This window comes from Nomascus leucogenys, unplaced genomic scaffold (assembly GCF_006542625.1).
Source record: "Nomascus leucogenys isolate Asia unplaced genomic scaffold, Asia_NLE_v1 Super-Scaffold_258, whole genome shotgun sequence".
Classification (NCBI taxonomy): domain Eukaryota; kingdom Metazoa; phylum Chordata; class Mammalia; order Primates; family Hylobatidae; genus Nomascus; species Nomascus leucogenys.
The window spans coordinates 4,943,512-4,963,401 of record NW_022095769.1 but is presented as its reverse complement, the minus strand read 5'-3'; the positions used below and the strand labels follow the sequence as shown (position 1 = coordinate 4,963,401).

At 40.6% G+C, this 19,890-nt stretch overlaps 1 protein-coding gene across 5 annotated transcripts in view; it reads left to right on the top strand.

The window, feature by feature from the left end:
* Window positions 1–19,890, top strand: part of ACACA (acetyl-CoA carboxylase alpha) — a 337,027-nt gene that overhangs the window by 294,103 nt on the left and 23,034 nt on the right. For all 5 annotated transcript variants that reach the window (XM_030808066.1, XM_030808070.1, XM_030808067.1 and 2 more), the window contains 5 exons: window positions 3,523–3,619; window positions 6,689–6,785; window positions 7,829–7,964; window positions 15,960–16,137; window positions 16,661–16,773. In XM_030808066.1, the coding sequence (XP_030663926.1) occupies window positions 3,523–3,619; window positions 6,689–6,785; window positions 7,829–7,964; window positions 15,960–16,137; window positions 16,661–16,773 (621 nt within the window). The remainder of the gene's footprint in view (window positions 1–3,522; window positions 3,620–6,688; window positions 6,786–7,828; window positions 7,965–15,959; window positions 16,138–16,660; window positions 16,774–19,890) is intronic.

Here is a 19,890-nt window from a genome sequence, read left to right as displayed (position 1 = left end):
CCAATTCCTGAACAACCACATGTGACTAAGAAAACAGAGCTAAGTACCTAGAAATGAGAAAGACCTGAAAACCAGCCCTCTGAAGAAAAAGGTGGGAAATCCTTCATGAACAAATGAAAAATAAATAAAATGAGATTTCCCAATCACCCATTGAATCGAGCAGTGCAGTCACTAATACATTTCTTCTGTTTATTCTGTTATTAAAGCACTTATTACTTAATGGGTTCAAAGACTTTAAAACAGTTCAATATAAGCCATAAAGTCATAGAATTATAGGGCTAGAATCTTCAGTCATCTAATCCCTATAACCAAAAGAGATTAATCAGTTTCGTTTTAGCACACGTCTTTGAGACCCTTCAGTGTAGAATATGACTTCACTCTTCCCAGCAAGCTCTGAGCACCCACGCTGCATGTGCCCTTCTTTTCTTATGATATTGGTAATGGTATTGGTACTTGCTTCAGTAATTAATAGAAGGCTACTTTGTAAGCTCATTTATTCCTGAAGAGATTGTCCAGAACTTTTAATTATATAGATACATGAAGTGAGAATAAGCCCTCCCTCCAGATAGATCTAATCTATCACTTTGTCTTTTACCTAACTTAGAAACAGAACAGGAAAAAGAAGTAACTCTGTGTACATTCTCATTTGTCAGTCCATTTGGCTGTTCTAGCAAACCTTACTTACCAGGAGGTTCTTTTGTGGAGCACCAAATCCCTCTGCTGTATTTTGAATCCATTTTTTCAAACTATGTGAGGAAGCATTTGTTCTTTTTTGCATATTTATTGCAACCATTTCAAAGAAAGGCTATATATAAAAGTAGAAGAGATTGCAGAAGGTATTTTATTAAGTGTAAAAGTCATTGTGATTTTGCGGAAAGAGAGGTCTTCATAAGGAAGACCTAATAAACCTTTGTGGGTACCCACTGTAAGCCAGGTGGGACTGTAAAGCACTTCCATATACGTTATCTTATTTGCACTTACAACCTTAGGTAAAGAGAGATAACTATTTTACAAAAATCAGAGAAGTTGAGTGATTCGTACAAGGTCACATAGCTATTACATAGCTATTATATTGGTTTTCTACAATATCTACATTAGACTTTCTATTATATAAAAACATGAGAGAAGTGTTTATTTTAGTTTATAACTTTACCTGTTGTCTTCAGTGCCTCTTCTTGTTAATTTTAATAAAACGAAATAGTTTTTCTTACATAGCCTGGAAAATCACCATACTAACCTTCTCCCTGCTGTTTCTTTTTTTTTTTTTTTTTTTTTTTGAGAGGGAGTTTTGCTCTTGTCCTCCAGGCTGGAGTACAATGGCATGATCTCGGCTCACTGCAACCTCCACTTCCACTTACCCCTTCTTTCCCCTTCTTTTTGTGCCCTGATTATGATAAGAACTATGAGCCTAAGATTACCTGTCAGTCTTTTTTTTTTTTTTTTTTTTTTTTTTTTTTTTTTTTGAGACGGAGTCTCACTCTGTCGCCAGGCTGGAGTGCATTGGCGCAATCTCGGCTCACTGCAACCTCCGCCTCCCGGGTTCAATTGATTCTCCTGCTTCAGCCTCCCAAGCAGCTGGGACTAAAGGCGCATGCCACCACGCCCAGCTAATTTTTGTAATTTTAGTAGAGACGGGGTTTCACCATGTTGGCCAGGATGGTCTTCATCTCTTGACCTCGTGATCCACCCACCTCTCAAAGTGCTGGGATTACAGGTGTGAGCCACCGTGCCCGGCTACCTGTCAGTCTTAAAATGCAGGACTTTTCTGGGAATGAAGTGAGCCTCTTTACTTCTAGAATTTGGAACAAGACTTAGTGAATTTTTTTCCTGGGAAATACGGGACGCCATCTTAGCCGTCTTCTAAGGTTCTGCATCGGAACTGGGTAGGATCTACTCTCTGGGGACTGTGAAGCATAGCTACAATAGTCAGTGACTCCTCCTACCTTTAGCAAGAGAGTTTTTAAAGAAGAAAACATTTCCATCTTGAAGTTAATTCTATAGTTCCAAATCCCTGTTATTGAAGTAAGAATTAGAAAATGATCCAAAGATATAAAGTTAAAATTCAGTATTCTGATGAACCTAGAAATTTGGTTTAGAACCTTCACCAAAATTTGAGCCCTTCTTTCATGGGTGAACAGAAGTATGTGTGTGTAGGTGGGCATTATCCTGGCCATTATTAATGAGATCCACAGAATAAAATGAAATTTTTGATAAACTAAGTTTTCTGTTTTTTGGATAATATTTTTTCATTGACTCCCTAGTAATTCATCCTGCTGTCTATGTGCAGCTAACACTCGCTCCCAAATCGAGTGACTTCAGATTTTAATTTAGTGGAAGCGTTAAAGAAAGCAGATGATTCCCTGTGATAAGTTAAAGCAGATATCTTCTAGGTGAAAAGTTAAAGTCATTTATTAGAGGAGATAGTGCTGTGATATTCTTCAAACTGACGCCCAACCCAAGACCAGAATCTAAACGATCGGCTTTGAGCTCACGGATGGAGAGATAATTTTGAAATGGATGATCACATTTTACACTGGGGCCATAGAGGCAAGGAATGTAGAACACAGTAATTACAAGTTTAGTCTTGATAAAACACTCTCCATCCTGTTTAAGTCAGCAGAGGTTAGCTTGCTCAGATCTCCACTTTTAATTGGTTTTGGACTTGGGTTTTTAGGGGGTGGAGGGCCATGTTCAAATTAGAAGAATCACTGAAAACCGTGAGCTGAGAGGGCAAACTAGGAAACAGTTATTTGCAGAAGCTTTTATGGGGCTTTGGTCAAACATTCATACCTGTGGAACAAAAGTTTTTTTCTTAAACTAACATGTTGAAAATTTTGGTTCTTGCCAGTGAAGGAAATTCTATGTGCAAGGAAGATTAATGGCATTAAGTATGTGCATCTTAACCATTGTATTTTTACTATCTGTCAAGAATATGTGGCCCTTTTTTGTAGAAAGATTATACTTTATCAGCTGTTTAATAAAGTAGATATATCTTGTTGCTTTTGTAGCAGAGAAACTGAGTTCCTATTTTTCCCTCCAAATTTGGATCCTTATCTGATCATTAATACTTATTGTTTGGTTGTTTTCAGTCTTCAGTTAAAAGAAAGTCAGTGGAATCAAACAAAATTGTAAGGCAAGTTTTAAAATAGAAATAGACATTTTGAAAATATCTTTAATGACTTGGCAGCCTTTTGGCAAATGTTTGTAGTGTCTTGAAGAAAGTCAAGTTATTTATTTAAAAGCATGCAAACTGTCTCTGCTAGCTGAATCCTGTCGTTTAACAATAAATGATGCTTTTGCTGATAAATGATTCTTTTTATGCAGACTAGCAAATGAAATAAGAGATAATGTCTGAAGGCAGATGAACATTCAGCTGCCTAATGCTTCCATCTATTATAATTTGGTTAAAAAACAACAAACTCCCTAAAATAATCCCCAAACCACCTTAAATTTGTCAGTTCCAGCACATTGTCAATGGATTCACTGTCCTTATTCTCTGTTTTCTTTCTTTCCCTTCTATAGCCCAAAAAGGTCAATGGTTGAGTGGCTTTTTTGACTATGGATCTTTCTCAGAGATTATGCAGCCCTGGGCACAGACTGTGGTGGTTGGTAGAGCCAGGTAAGAGCTCTTTTGTTTTGGCAGCTCTTTTTCCTCCCAACTAAAAATAAGAAAGAAAAGAGCCATGGCTATATAGATATATACCAATAATGTTCTCTTTGTCTGAACTGTCTGAGAATATTGGATTACAGCCATGCCCAAGGCAGAATAATTGGAGTGCTGGTTCTCAGTTGCCATTTTGTGTGTCACTCCAATGATGCGTTTAATCTGAAGGCTAATTTTGACAACATTTCCTTTTTATAATGTTTCAGGAAAAACACTTTGGGAGCTATAAAGCCCAACTACAATAGCCAGAGCCCACCAATGACTTTCCCTCTCCCAAAGACAATTTTCTTTCAGGAATAGGTGACAAGTGATTCAGAGACTCATCTGCTTTTCTGTGTAACTGGAAAGAGGTTCTTCCTGGCACCAAGATTATTTAAGTGACAAATGTACTATATTGGATTATAATCAGATTTGAATTGCCAAAAAAAAAAATTTACCTGAAACAGGAGTAAAATAAGCTGAAATAGGTTGCCAAGATACCTATATTTTTCAAGTGGGAAATTGAAGTTTCTATTAAATTTTAATACCTACTCTAAGAAGTGCTTCACTCAACAGCAAGCTCTGCGCAGAATAATCTGTAGCGCTTGCTATAACGAGCTATAATGAGCACCTGCCACGACTGATCTTAATCTACTTCTGCACTGCAGAGACATGCTGCTGAGGGACCGCATCTGGAGCTCACCTTCCTCTGGGGGCAATCAGTTTTCCTTATCTTGGTGAAAAGTGGCACCTGCTCAAGATTCTCAAACATGCCACATTGGGTTGAGATTTAGATTCCAGCCTTGAAAATAATTCTAGGCTCTGTGGTTCTCTCAGTACAGCAGGTCAGCATGCTTCCATGCTGCATGTGATAAGAAGCCATCAGAGGGCAAATCCCACAGACAGGGTCTTCCTCTGTGACACTGAATAGGATTCTGGCCCGGAGTCAGCTCAGACTGAATGTCCCAAAGCCTACTTGTCTGTTTTCTTTAAAGTCTCAGGTCTTTTATCTCACCCCAGGCTTCTCAGTCCCAGTGAGAAGTATTCTCTGTGCCTGGTAAAATTCCCACTGGGGAGCTGGAAGTAGGAGATGCACTGGAGCAAGAACCCTGATACTCAACTCCTATATCAGCTTGTTAGATTCCTCACGGCACACTAAGACCAACTTCTTTGAGATCTGTCTCATCTATTCTGCTTCAGTTTTCCTGTCTGTGAAAAATCATGACAGATTTTAAGTCTCAGAAAGCCAAACCTTTGTTAAGTTCTTTAAGATCCTCCCATGGGAAATAAGAGAATAATACTTTACACTTATGATTAGAAGAATAGGGATTGCTTTGCGACCAAGATCAGTCAAGCTTGGCTTTGGTTAGCTCTGCCATTGTTTATTGCAACACTCACTCTGACTTCCTCCTTTCTTTCCATCTGATGAGTTCTGGGTTTCTTACTCCAAACATATACACATACTCACAAGTATATAAAACACAAATGGAGCTCTAGCTTCTTTCAAAAGCAATGGCATTTCAAGAAATAAATATAAATGTATTCTTCTGGGATTGTTACTGTAAGTGCTGCCAAAACTCATCTTTGGTATGTATGTTTGGAATATGTGTGCTATTGGCTGTAAATTGTCTTTTATTATTCCATGGCACCTTGTCCAGGGACACACTATAAAACAAGATGTAGCATCTTCATGTGCTAGCCTGATAAAATTTATATGAAGTATAATAGAAAACAGAAGTTGTTCTGAGCTGTTTTCAAGTTCAATAAATAACTGTAATACTCGGATAAAGATGTTCTTTATTAGGTCACATGGGCCCTAATATATAAGTTATAAGTTACCGATTTAGGGTGGCTTTTGCAATTACAAGTTTCCAGTTGGATTGTTAATCATTGTGAACAGAAATATTTCTAAACCCTCCTGTGTACCTCCTGCTCGTTGTCTGGTTGTCTAGAGGGCTTTTGATTCTGATTCAGTGCAGGCAAGTGACAAGGGGGTGGGTGGTCTCCATTCAGGCCCTTGTCAGGCCTCTTGTGATGACAGGAATCCATTTTCACTAGCCAATTTAACAACCAAAGGCCATCCATCATGGAAAAGTTTGTTATGGAGATGCTGTGAGAAATGAGATACTATAACCCATCCCAGCCCCGACCCCAAGGAATGCAACAGTGAGAATGAAGACTGCATCACATTTTCCAGAGTAAAGACTCACCCTGTACTTTGCCTTGCTCTCTGATTTTTCCTAGAAAATCTTTATGAGGACCAAACTGGGAAGTCATAGTGGAGTATAAGGTGCAGAGGCTTTGAGCTCCTAAACAGTTTTTTAAATTAACATAGCTTTGAGATTAAATATATACTTCTAATATAGACTTCACCAGGATTACTACTAAAAATTATCCTTGTCCCATTGGTCTTTTCCAAGGAAGGAGAAAGTTAAAGGCTTGTTGATCCACTTCCCTATTCTTGGCATGTATTTTTCATCATCATCATAACATGCCTACATACTCCCTATCCACACACCCAATAGTAAGACCTATTGTACCCTCAAATCTTATCTGGAACCACATTATTGGTATTCCATAGAAAACTACAGCTCCATTTCAGCAAGGTCAGCCCTCATTAAAAGTTACTGAAAGTCTCAGATTCCTACTGCCTTTCAGACCATTTCCTACCATCTTCACCAAGGAGATGCTCTAGAGTGAACTGAGAAATTTCATTTGGCAGCCACAGGGGTAGGGATGTGTATATGTGCTAGGCTGTTGAGTCTAAATGCAGAGGCTCCCCTAGAACAGCCCTTGGTTTGAATTTATCTTGTGTTGGGGCATTTCCGAATAGAAGTGATTCTGAGGGTGGTTTCCCACCATATTTAGAGAGTAAATATCAAATCCGTAGAGTTTCACATTTAACTCGTAGAAGAATCGTATTTCCCCTGCTCTCTGTGTTTGTTTCTAGTTTTTTCCCCAATGTCTTGATTTGGGATTGGAAAACAAATGGCTAGCTATAATGTTGACATACATTGGGTTCTTATGTGACTCATGTTTTATCAGGCTAGGAGGAATACCTGTGGGAGTTGTTGCTGTAGAAACCCGAACAGTAGAACTAAGTATCCCAGCTGATCCAGCAAACCTGGATTCTGAAGCCAAGGTAGGCCACCCCAAATACACTGGGGGCTGTGCTTGGAGGGTTTTTCTCTTCGCAGTGCCTGTGAATACATCGGGAGCATTGCAAACCATCAGTTTTAGAGGGAAGGCCATCAGCAGCCTTGAATGATTTTAGAACATCATGTGCTCACTTTTAAGATGAGTCTAAATGAACTAGAAGCTAAATTCTGCCTCAAAAATTAAATAAGTCTTTACAGTAGTCTTCTTGATGCTAGAAAACAGTATACTTTTGTTGGGGAGATGGTCTTATAGAAAGGAAGCTGAGATAATACTGAAGGCTCTTTGGTCCCCTATTCTCTGAGTATACACATGGAAGAGCTACAGCTAGAGTTAATGGTGAAGTCTGCCGTAATGCCAAGGATGAACATCACAGCCCTTTTTTTTGAGACATGGTTTATGGCCCAAGCTGGAGTGCAGTGGTGTGATTTTGACTCACTGCAGCCTTGACCTCCTGGGCTCAAGGGATCCTCCCGCCTCGGCCTCCCAAAGTGTTGGGATGAGCCACTGTGCCTGGCGCCATTTTTTTTTTTTAAAGGATGGATTATATTTTCACATCCTGACACCATTCAGAAAGTGAGGGGTCGGGGAGGCCAGGGAGGAGGCTATTCAGCAGTGTGACGTCAACTGTCTATTCGTTAGCCACGGTATAGGAAAATGCTATACTAAGCACAAAGGTGAAAGGACTGGGAGACTGTGTACAATTGACTTGCTTTAAAGGGTAGCACAATGGAGCCATTTTAAGTAGCTTTTGGGAAACCTAGAACAAGGGTTCTTAGGACTGCATTCTTCCCTTTTGACTACAGAGTTGTTATAATCAGGACTTAAAAAGAATAGTATTTGACAAGGTCAAAGATCGAGGATCCTTTCTTCTTTTTTACTCCAAACATGATGATCTTGATGAACAATAGTTTTTGTTGGTCTGATTTTTAGTTTTCAGTTTTAAATAAGTAAAATCTTGTTCACCTTGGAGAGATTTCCCCCTGGAGCTGTGTTGTTAATTGTGTCTTCTTTGACTTTTCCCAATAGATAATCCAGCAGGCTGGCCAGGTTTGGTTCCCAGATTCTGCGTTTAAGACATATCAGGCCATCAAGGACTTCAACAGGGAAGGGCTGCCTCTGATGGTCTTTGCCAACTGGAGAGGCTTCTCTGGTGGAATGAAAGGTGACTGGCCTGCCTGTGGGCTGGAGGGGCATCACTGATTACTGGGCACTCTGTGGCAGAGGGAGGGTGTAGATTCAGCAGAATCTGTGGGTGTCCTAATAGCCTAGGCTTTTTGGGGATTCTGCCCTCTCTGAGACATCTTTTGAGTTGCAACTTGAATGGAAAAAAGTACACTTTATAATTCCATACAGAATTTCAGAATAATCTACTACTAGTGTTACTGAGGTGACCTACTGTTGTAGATCTCGCTCTCACAGGTGGATGCTGGACCATTCTGATGGTGCTGGGGAAATATGATTGTGACTCTGTCCCTCTTTTCTGGGCATATACTTTGTTGGTGTTATTCCTAATATTCTACAGTGACCAAGACAGATACTGAAATTAGCATTTACTGGAAGAAAATGAACAAATTCAGTACCAGAGGCTGTTCTTTGTGGCAATTTGTGCTATGTTGTATTATTATCTAACAACAGCCCTGGGCCTGTGGCCCCAGCATATTAGACCATTATTATAAAGGCTCTACTCCATGCTATGGGAATTGCTAAGTAATTAGGCAGCCAGTATCACTATTTACAGAGAATCCTTAATGTGTAGAGCGACTGTGGACACTACAGGGAGAGCCAAAAAACACTACCTCTTACAGTAGTGAAGCCCTCTGTCCCATGGCCAGAGAATTCATGGCCATGCTAAGCCAGAGACTACATACCTGGACAGTATGAGAGTATGCTAAGTATAAATTCCATCTGTCTTGGGGAGAATTGGGGGTTCTAAAGCAATAGGATAGGGCCAGGCGGGGTGGCTCATGCCTGTAATCCCAGCACTTTGGGAGGCTGAGGCAGGTGGATCACTTGAGGTCAGGAGTTTGAGACCATCCTGGTCAACATGGTGAAACCTTGTCTCTACTAAAATACAAAACTTAGCTGGCGTGGTGGTGGGTACTTGTAGTCCCAGCTACTCGGGAGGCTGAGGCAGGAGAATCACTTGAACCTGGGAGGCAGAGATTGCAGTGAGCCAAGATCATGCCACTGCACTTTAGCCTGGGCAAAAGGGTAAGACTCCATCTCAAAAAAAAAAAAAAGGAAAAAACAGTAGGATAGGTTAGGAAGGAGGGAGGAGTAGAAACTGTTGGAGTAAATAGTGATTAGAAAATGCTTAGGATGGCCAGGCGCAGTGGCTCACGTCTGTAGTCCCAGCACTTTGGGAGGCCGAGGTGGGTGGATCACCTGAGGTCAGGAGTTCGAAACCAGCCTGTCCAACATAGTGAAAACCTGTCTCTACAAAAAATACAAAATTAGCCAGGTGTGGTGGCACATGCCTATAATCCCCAGCTACTTGGGAGGCTGAGGCAGGAGAATCACTTGAACCCAGGAGGCGGAGGTTGCAGTGAGCCAAGATTGCACCACTGCACTCCAGCCTGGGCGACCGAGCAAGACTCCATCTCAAAAAAAAAAAAAAAAAAAAAAAGAAAAAGAAAAGAAAATGCTTAAGACATACAAAATGTGAAACAATGAACTCTCAATAGGGCACTTAAAAATAGCTTAGGGCAGAAGCATCCCCAGCCTATGAGGGAGGAAATGCCTGGGGAAACTACCAGATGGTCAGTTATGTGGCAAGAGGGATTTGAAATTTTTGCCGACAATTTTTCCTTACTTGTCTAGGAAGAGCCCTGTATGGCCAGGCCTCCTTGGCAAAATGTAGACTAGGTTGATTGTGTGTGTGTGTGTGTGTGTGTATGTGTGTGTGTGTTTTGTTTGTTTGGTTGGTTGAAAAGTTTACCTTTGCCTATATTTACTGGAGAACTACCACATTTTATACTTTTCTTGGGGGAGACTTGGACTATATATCCAAATTAATGATTGTATATATTTTTTAGATTATCAAGGTGAATTATTTTTTGACCGAGATAATAAATTAGTGGAAATACCATGAGAAATTGAGAGTATACGATTAAGTCAATCCTACACATTTTTATTGAGTTCTGTGTGTTAGGAACTATGCTAGCCACTTCAGAGAACAAAAATAAGTCAAAATAAGTCAGAAACAATACATTGCCTCACAGAGACAAGAAAAATGTCTTGAGCAAAATGATAAAGCCATAATGTATAAAAAAAATACCAGGATATTCAAAAGAAGATGGTAGTAGTATATCAAAGGGTAGGGGGGCCTGAAACCCCCTCATTCATATATATGAGGTTCATTCCACATTAGATTTCACTTGATCCCAAATTCCTTGGCTCTAATATTTTTGTTGAGACCTGGGAGAGAATGCTATGCTATTACTCCTTACTTATCTCTTTGTGGGGGGCCCATTGAGAATGTACTCTTCCTGACATTACTTCATTGTCACCCTGGATATTTTATCCTAACTGGAGTTCAGAGTTCAAAAGTTTCCAATGTGCCACTTCTAGGAAAAGCTTCAATTCTGCTACATATTTTGGCTCAGGCCCAGATTGGCTGCCGCGCTGTAACACTGAGAACAACAACAATTAAGATTCATTGAGCTCTTTTCACCAGAAACTTGTGCTAACAATTTTACATGTATTATCTTACATAATCATCACAACAAGCACCTCTAAGGGGTAGGTTATATTGTTATCCACATTTTACATAAATTAAGATTTATGTAAATTAGGTTAAGTAAATTTCCCAAGCTCATTCAGCTAAAAAATGGCAGAGTTGGGAAAGGAAGGTGGATCTTTCTGACTCTCTGTAACACAGTTGGCTGATTTTAGAGCCTAAAACCAGAACTAGATCTACTAGAATATCCCTATAACAGAATGTCAAGGTTCCTGAAAAAGTTATTATCCACCTACTTCCCCTCTACTTTGGGGATGTCCTTGGTTATTGTGAAAAGAAATTTCAAGAGCTCAGAAATGAGTTCATTTTTTATTGTGGTAAAATATACATAATATTTATAACTTTAATTATTTGTAAGTGTACAATTCAGTGGCACTAAATACATTCACAGTGTTGTGTAACTATCAGTGGTATCTACACCCAAAACTTCATCATCCTCAACATAAACTCTATACCCCTTAAACAATAAGTACCCATTCCTTTCTCCCCACTGCCCTTGGTCTGAAATGAGTTTTTGGCCTGATATATAGACCAGGGCAAGTTCTGTCTTCTTAATTTTGGTGCTGATGCATCCTTTTACACCTCGCGTAAGACAAATAAGATTTAGGGAAGATAGAGATCCCTGTGAAGGTAGGAGGGGGAGGAACAGTGCCTTTCATATTTACATACAGGTCAGGGTGTTGTATTATCTCATGTAAAGGGACCTAAACTGAGGGCCTCTTGTCATTCTTCACATCCCTTGGGGAGATGTTTGCAGTTTTGGTTTCAATACTGGCTGGGGATTATGCAGGGAGGGAAAATAAACAATTATGCCATCCCTCAGTGCACACAAACACACAGCCAGGAGCCGACTGCACTGTGGGTAAAATGACTCCAAAATTGTGTGTAATGAGTAGGAAAAGATTAGAGACAGCTCTTGCTATGCTGAAAATTGACATTAGTGGAGGGAAAAAAAAAAAAACTCTTTACTAGTCGGCCTAGGAGGTCTAATTCGAGCAGTAAAAATATAAATAAATAAATAAAAGCATGTCAAGATGGTATTGGTGCTTTTTTTCCAATGAGCTCTATCTGGCCGGAAGGCTATTCAGCATAATGCAAAATTAAATTATAAAAACTGGCTGAATATTTAGATGGAAGAGCCATTTGGAAGCAGTTTATTTAGACGAACCGGCAATGACCCACAACAGGGAGACATCAAGCGTGAAATTTACTAGAAATTAGCACCAGGGTCCCAGCCTCAGCATGAATAGCTTGATAGGATGCAAATCCCAGTGATATTAAGCTGCCTCACTGCTGGTGCTACAGGGTCACTCTCAGTTGGCTTTTCATGTTATACTTATTATTTTTTCCTGGGACAGCTTATAAATAATAAAAAACATTTATTGAAAACTTTAACTGGAATGAAAGTCTATTTTAAAGTCTCTGATTACTTGGATGTTGAAATACAGTGTCAGCCGATCATAATGAACTAAGGAGAGACATTATGTATATGTAGCTTGTGTATGGCTAATGTTTACCTTCAGTTTCTAACAGATAATCTTGCCCAAGCCAATAGGATCCGTTTCATTTTCAAGAGTGTGGGACACTGTGGAAACACTCTGCCACCCTGTTCCCTTGTTTGATACACATGGCTCCCACGGTTTATCCATGTTTATAACAATAAAAGCCCTAGGCAGGGTTGGTGCCTAGGTGCTGAGAGCACACTGCAAAGGTTGTGGGTGATCACCATTCATGCAGATGTGCTTTGCCCAGCATGCTAGAAAACTCCAAGCTCCCGCCTCTCCAGTGAGGAACCTATCAGTATTTTCTATTCCCAGTTGCGTTTCTCAGGGCCTGAGAATTGACAGCATATGCATAGCTTTAAAATTCTGTAGACTGATTTCTAACCTAAACCCTTGGGGATTGCCCCTCCCCTGCTGCTATTGGCTGTGCTTTCGCTCTGTCTCTTAAATAGGAAGGGATTTCAGACAATTGTGTGTCAGATTGTTGCCAAGTGTTTCAACCTGCCTTTCAAAATAAGTGCTTTGGAGCAGCTGCAGTTCAGTCTGAGCATGTTGATTACAGAGTTTATTTTTGTGTTTGTTTATATTTTAATAGCCTGCTTTTTGGGTGTTTTGATGGTTGGGCTGTGGGTCTATAGGTGTTCCAAGTTAGATGGAGGCAATATATTAGTCCCAAACATGTCAGCTTTAACAAACCCTGATGCTCCTTTCCTACTCACAGTCTTGGGGCCGAAAAATATTTGTTTGGCAGTCCGATCCAAGCCTCACACAGGCTGGTAGTCTTATCAGTATAGTTTTGAACGTTTCTTAACACAGAGGAAATCCAGCAACAGTTGGGAATATTCAATCATGTATGCAAGTCTCTTTTTCTGGTTTTATTTTACTCATCGTATTAGATGTTGGAAAGCAGAGTACCTCAGTCTCATGCTGTCTCTCCTAGCAGTAAGAATGAAGTAGTAGAGGCTGGGCACAGAGGCTCACACCTGTAATCCCAACATTTTGGAAGGCCGAGGTGGGCGGATGGCTTGAGCTCAGTGAGACCAGTCTGGGCAACATGGTGAAACCCCGTCTCTACAAAAAATACAAAAATTAGCTGCGCATGGTGGCACGCACCTGTAGTCTCAGCTACTTGGGGTGTTGATGGAGGAGGATCGTCTGAACCCAGGAGGCAGAGGTTGCAGTGAGCCGAGGTTGTGCCACTGCACTCCAGCCTGGGCGACAGAGTGAGACCCTGGCGCCCCACTCCCCACCTCAAAAAAAAAAAAAAAAAAAAGAATGAAGTAGTAGAATGTGGACATTAGGGCCAACAAGATCTAGATTTGAGTCTTATCTCTGCCACTCACTCTTATTTAAGCCCCAGTTTACTCACCTGCAACTTGGATATATAAATAAGATAATGTTCTGATGATTAAATGATTTATATGTGTGTATATATAATCATGTTCCCTGGTACACAGTAAGCTAGCCATGATGATGACAAAAAGGAGCCCACGTCCCTTTCATAAAAGTAAAAATCGCACACACACACTCATCTTCATTCGAAACTGTTTGCATATACCATGAAATCTAGTATTTTTTTAAAATAGATGAATGAAAATACATTTTAAATAAAGTCTCCCCTTCTTTTTGGGATATCAATCTGTTAATTATAATACAGAGATAGATTTTGTTGTAGCTAAGTCTTTAACAAGAAGTGAGTAAAAGAGCTGGAAACTTTGTCTTCACTTACCTCTAACTTTTTTTTTCTTTTTCAGGTAGAATGACTTTTTATGCTGTCTTTTATTGCTTTATTTTCTCCTTTTATCTATACCTTCCATTTCTTCTCTTTGCATGATATCATTGAGGGACACTCTTTTCTGTTACTTGTTCTGAGACTGTACTCTTGGCAGCACTGAAAAATGTACTGCTAATTACACAATTATTTTATTATGTAGCACTGGTTGAAATATCCACTAAAGAATTAATTTAGTTAAAATAATTTGAACTGAGGAATTATTTTCATAACTACAGAATTAGCGTAAAGCGCTTAAAGTCCTTTATTCCCTGCTCTTCATATAGCAGTTGTGTAATTAGCAGTAAATTTTTTTGGTCTTAGCTTTTCTCCCAAAGGAATAAATGTCTTCACTCTGATCTTATACATGGAGTATATAATCATACACATTCCACATGGAGTAGGGAGTGTTTTCTGGGGCAACTTGGAATTTCTGAAGTATTCACAGACACACCAGGTTGGAGCAGTGGAGCATGTGCCTTGCAGTGAACTATGCTCACTGATGGTTTGTATATTAAGCCATTTTTACTTTAGAGAAGGTGGCAGTTTAATTTGCCAGTAACTACAATGAAAGCAATTTCTATTTGGTTTGCTCTTAACTTCCTGAAAAATGCTTCTTTGCCTTGGATTCCCAGAATTGATTTATTCCAAATTGAGATCCTCTCTTTGATAAGAAAGTTTGATTTCAGTTGAACCTGTTATTTGGTATTTAGAAAGGATCCATTGTGGCTCCACTGAAGTACTCATTAAACATCTGGACTCATAAACCTAAAGCTTTAGCAATGGACTTCAGTGAGCTGGGAAATGGGAAGTCCATAAAAAGTTGGGAAATAAATAACTGATCCAGTTTTCCAAGGACTCACTTTATGTGTACATCATGGGTCCTTTTCTTCAGGTGCTCCTGGCTTTGGAGGGATTACAAAATGTACTCTTTTTTTTTTTTTTAAGGCAGGGCCTCGCTCTGTTACCCAGACTGGAGTACAGCAGCATGATCACAGCTCACTGCGGTTCTCGGCCTCCTAGGCTCAGATCCTCCCACCTCACCCTCCCGGTTTGCTGGGACTATGGGAATGTGCCACCATGTTTTGCTAATTTTTTTGTTTTTTGTAGAGATAGGGTCTCTCTCTGTTAATCTTGAACTCCTGGGCTCAAGCGGTCCTCCCACCTCAGCCTCCCAAGGAGCTGTGATTATAGGTGTGAGCTACCATTCCCAGTCTACAAAGCGTACTCTTTAGCAGAATGAAGAGGTGGTTCCTCTTGTTTTTTGTTTATTTTGTTTTATGTTGTTTTTGAGACAGGGTCTTGTTCTGTCACCCAGGCTAGAGTGCAGTGGCAAGATCATGGCTCACTGCAGCCTCAACCTCTTGGGCTCAAGTGATCCTCCCACCTCAGCCAAGTGACTGGGACTATAGGCATGCACTACCATGCCCAGCTAATTTTTTATTATTTGTAGAGACAGGTTCTCACTATGTTGCCCTGGTTGGGTCTCTTCTTCTCATGTGGCTGTGTGGTATTTCCTAAGTATTTTTTAAATTTTTCTCTCATTGATACCCTATAAAAATGCAACTGTTAAAGAATTTGTTTTTCTTTCTCATTATATTCTTTCCAGAGTATAAAACTAATTTATTCAGCATTCATTCATTCAGGCACTGGGCAGGGCTATCGGGATACCAAGATAAAAAATAGTTTTTAAAGATAATTTCCATTAGCTGCACATTTGAAGAGCTCATCCTATGCTAAGCATCATGAGAATAACTGAAAAGAGGTAGAATAGTTCCTTCCTTTAGTAAACTTAATGTAGTGGGAGAGCACATATTGACATGAAAAATACTCAACGTTTGTAGAGCAAATGTGAATTAATGTGGTGAAACCTGAGTACAGAAATTCAGAGAGGACATAAAGTGGAAAGGCAATCTGGAAGACTTACACACTGTGTCTTGTGAAAGACAGTGCATCTCTCTGTTGCTGTCTTGTGCTTTTGAAGATCCTCTGGAGTCTTGAATGGGATATAGGTCGATACTCCCTTTAGTCTTTAGGGTGGCCAAACAGGAGGCTGTTCGTGGCCAGAGGTCCTGAACAGTGTTTAAAAGTACTGCTTTGAGGAAGAGAAATTTCATGATTTCTAATGTGTCTCATTCTCCGTAGACATGTACGACCAAGTGCTGAAGTTTGGTGCTTACATTGTGGACGGCTTGAGGGAGTGCTCCCAGCCTGTGCTGGTTTACATTCCTCCCCAGGCTGAGCTGCGGGGTGGCTCCTGGGTAGTGATTGACTCCTCCATCAACCCCCGGCACATGGAGATGTATGCTGACCGAGAAAGCAGGTAGCGTGCCTTCCACATTTCTTGTAGTGTCCTACAAGCAGACTGACAGCTGTGGTATAGGTGAGATAGATAGATAGATAGATAGATAGATAGATAGATAGATAGATAGATAGATAGAATTGATGAAGTATTGCCCTTCATCATTGTACATCCTACGTGATGGAGGTGGTTCCCCTGTCACTGTGCCTACAGCATTTTTTTTCCCTGGAAAATAAAGAGTGATTCCTGTTACTCTTATCAGCTGTAGGTGGTGGAATCTGTATTCTTCTCCCTTTGAAATGGAAGTCGACTGGTGTGGTAATGAGAATTATTTTAATTGCTTTTTGCCAGGCCTTTCTCATACCTCACTTAGACACTTCTCTGGTGCCTACTATTCTCCCTGGGGAGATGTCTGTTAACCATAGGTAGGCAAAACGATAATGAAGCTATTTCCTGGTCCACAAATTGTAACTGGCCTCATTCTGTTGTCTCCTTCCTTTAAAGTGCCTCTATTTCTGTTTTGTTTTCTTTCTTTCTGATCCAGGGGATCTGTTCTGGAGCCAGAAGGGACAGTAGAAATCAAATTCCGCAGAAAGGATCTGGTGAAAACCATGCGTCGGGTGGATCCAGTCTACATCCACTTGGCTGAGCGATTGGGTATGTCTGCTTGTCCTCCTGGCAAATCAATGAGCCATTCAGCTGATTTGTAATGAGTGCATTCATAGGCCAGGGGAGGAGGCACTGAAGCATTTGATCAAATTCATGATAATCTTTATTTACTGTCCTCTATATGGTAAGAACCCTGGTAGAATGAAATAGTGTGTATAATAGGGAAAGTGAGCCCTAAAAAAGCAAAAGTCACCTGATTTTTTTTCCTGATTATTTCCTTAGAGTACAAAAAGCCTGTCTTTCTAAGATGCCCTTGTAGAGAATGATTAGCTAGAGTTGCTGCTGGGGGCAGGCCTCACCAGAGAATATGCTAGATTTAAATATGTCCTGTTTCTGCTTGTTTCTTTGGACAGCTCACTTCATTTCTGAGAGATGGGATAGAAAAGCAGGAGTCTTTACCCAGGCAGTGTTCCGGGGTCATCCTGAGCTAGAGAAATAGAAGTAAAGATTGCGCACTGTGTGCTTCCAAATATTGTAGCTGCTGCCAGAATAGCCCTGAGAGCAGGCGTGCTTAATGCTTCCAGCCATTACTCTGTTGCTCATTTGTTTTCAGAGCTTTTGGAAGCCACTTGCAATTTGAACATAGGACTAAACCGTGGGAGTCCTGTGTTGAGTCCAGAGTATAAATGAGTTTCAGATTCTTTTAAAACACTGATTTTCTGCCCAGGTCTCCCATTGAGCCCCTTGCTATGTTAGTAAAGATAATTGCTCGAGGTTCTTTTGTCAGTTGGCTTGTCTTATTTTTGTTTTTTTCTAAAGGAACAGAGATTGCCTTTAAAAGGTAGTGAATGGAGAAGAGAGATGCTAGCTCATTTATGTTCCAAATGGTAATTTAATTAATAAAGTACCATTTGTGGACTGTATATCCCCACCATCCAGAGACAGAAAAATCCCGTTTGCCTACACTGTGGAGACTGTACATCCAGGCATTTGGAGCCGTGAGCCAGGTTGCCTGCCAAACATGGTGACTTGGGTTACAAGAAACCCTGTTGGTGTCCCATCGTTTGCCACTGGGTAACAGCCACCAATAACTCTTAACTCACCACAGTCTGATCCTTTTATGGGGAATGCACACATACAAGAAATGAGAGTTGTTTCTAAAATCTATTGCCACCCAGAATTGTTGAGGTGGTTTTTTTTCTCTTTCTTTTCCAAACAGAATAATTACTTCTGACCAATCCCATACACTTTAATTAAAGTAACTGCAGCTCAAGAGCAAGTTACTTACAACTGTACATAGAGAGAGCTCTAAAAGCTTCAGCCACTGATAAGCATCTCACTTAGATGGCTCATAATTGCTCCCAGCATCCCGCGATTGTTGCCGCTGTGTTTACGACTAATTCCATACAAAGGCAGCAGTGCCGCAATTGCAGGACACAGCAAATTGCATCATTTTCCTTTTTCTTTTTTTCTTCCTTTTTCTTTTCCTTTTTTTTTTTTCTTTTTCTTTTTTTTCTTTTTGCTGGTTTTCTTTCTGGCCAATTTAAAATTTGTCAAAGTCGGTCTTCTTCTGGATCACTGCCCTTTGATATTTCGCGCACTCCATTTGCCACAAAGAAGCCGCAGGGCCGCAGTTCATGCTGACTCTAGCAGAAGCAGAGAGAGCTCCATTTATCTTACACTGCCTGCTGAATTCCTACTCATTAACTGGGGGTTCACTGCCTCTTTTTAACCCCCCAATGGCTGTTATCATCCCTTCAGAGTAACTGGGTGGTAGGGAGAGGGATCCTTTCTCTGTTTGCAGAAGGACTGGATGGTGAAGAGCGTGGGGATGAAGCTTCTTTCTCTTCAAGGAAAGTGATGTCGCTCCCACCTTCAACCAGCACCTTTTAACTTTTGACGCACATGAAGGGGAGAGGGAGGAGACTCCCAAGTGATAGCCATTTAATCATTTGTTACAAATCATCTCATTATCAATTTCCTGTCCGCATTGGAGAAAACCATATTTATTTAACCTTGACCAAAATGGCACTTGAAAAAGGACCCTTAGTCTGCTAAATGTGAAGCAGGCTCTGGCCTAGGGCAGCTTGGGAACATGAGCAGTGGACTTGGAATAAGAATAACGAACTACGAGTCTTGTAAATTATTTCACTTCTCCGAACATCAGTTTTTTTCCAACCATAAAGTGGAGATCACACCTCTGCCTAGCTAATATGAGGAGCAGATGAGCATGCATTTACTTCATTGCATCATTATCTTTCCGTCTTAATCATTAGAAAAAGCAGATGGCCATGTTTGGTATCCAGTATTCTCTGTGGCTCAGTCCCACATGTGAAAATATGAAAGAAACAGAAGTATAGTCCTGTCTCTCAGGGATATCCTACACGGGCAGCTGTCTCTGCGACAAAGCAGGTCAGCCTGGATATAACAGGACATACTATGAACCCAGTTCCTTTGGGGTTCACAATGATTCTGGCTCTTTTAGCAATGCCTAGAACCAAACTACCAAAATTCTTTTTCACAAAGTGAGTGAAATGGTCTCATTTTTCAGACTGGGAAATTGAGGCCAAAAAAGTGAATCATCTAAGATACAAAATAAATAAATGCACATCAGAGTCCAGAATGGAATTCTCATTCTCTGTGTTCTCCTTTTCTCAGGATTTCTTCAGATTTTTCCTCAGCTGAATACTGAGCCTGAACTAAATTAAACAAGGATTCTTTCCCTTTGTGATCTAAAGCCAATTCCACAGAGAAAATCTGATTTAGGAGAAATCCTGTAGGAGTGGATCTTATCTTGTGTTCCCGTTCTCTCCCCAAATCTGCCTCTTTACTGGGGAGCGCGCTCACAGATCACTTAGACAAACCAGCGCACAACTGATTGACTGTGTTCAAAAACATAGTTACTCTGGGCACGGTGGCTCACGCCTGTAATCCCAGCACTTTGGGAGGAGGAGGTGGGCAGATCACCTGAGGTTGGGAGTTCAAGACCAGCCTGACCAACATGGAGAAACCCCATCTCTACTAAAAATACAAAATTAGCCGGGCATGGTGTTACATGTCTGTAGTCCCAGCTACTCAGGAGGCTGAGGCAGGAGAATTGCTTGAACCTGGGAGGTGGAGGTTGCAGTGAGCCGAGATTCGCCATTGCACTCCAGCCTGGGCAAG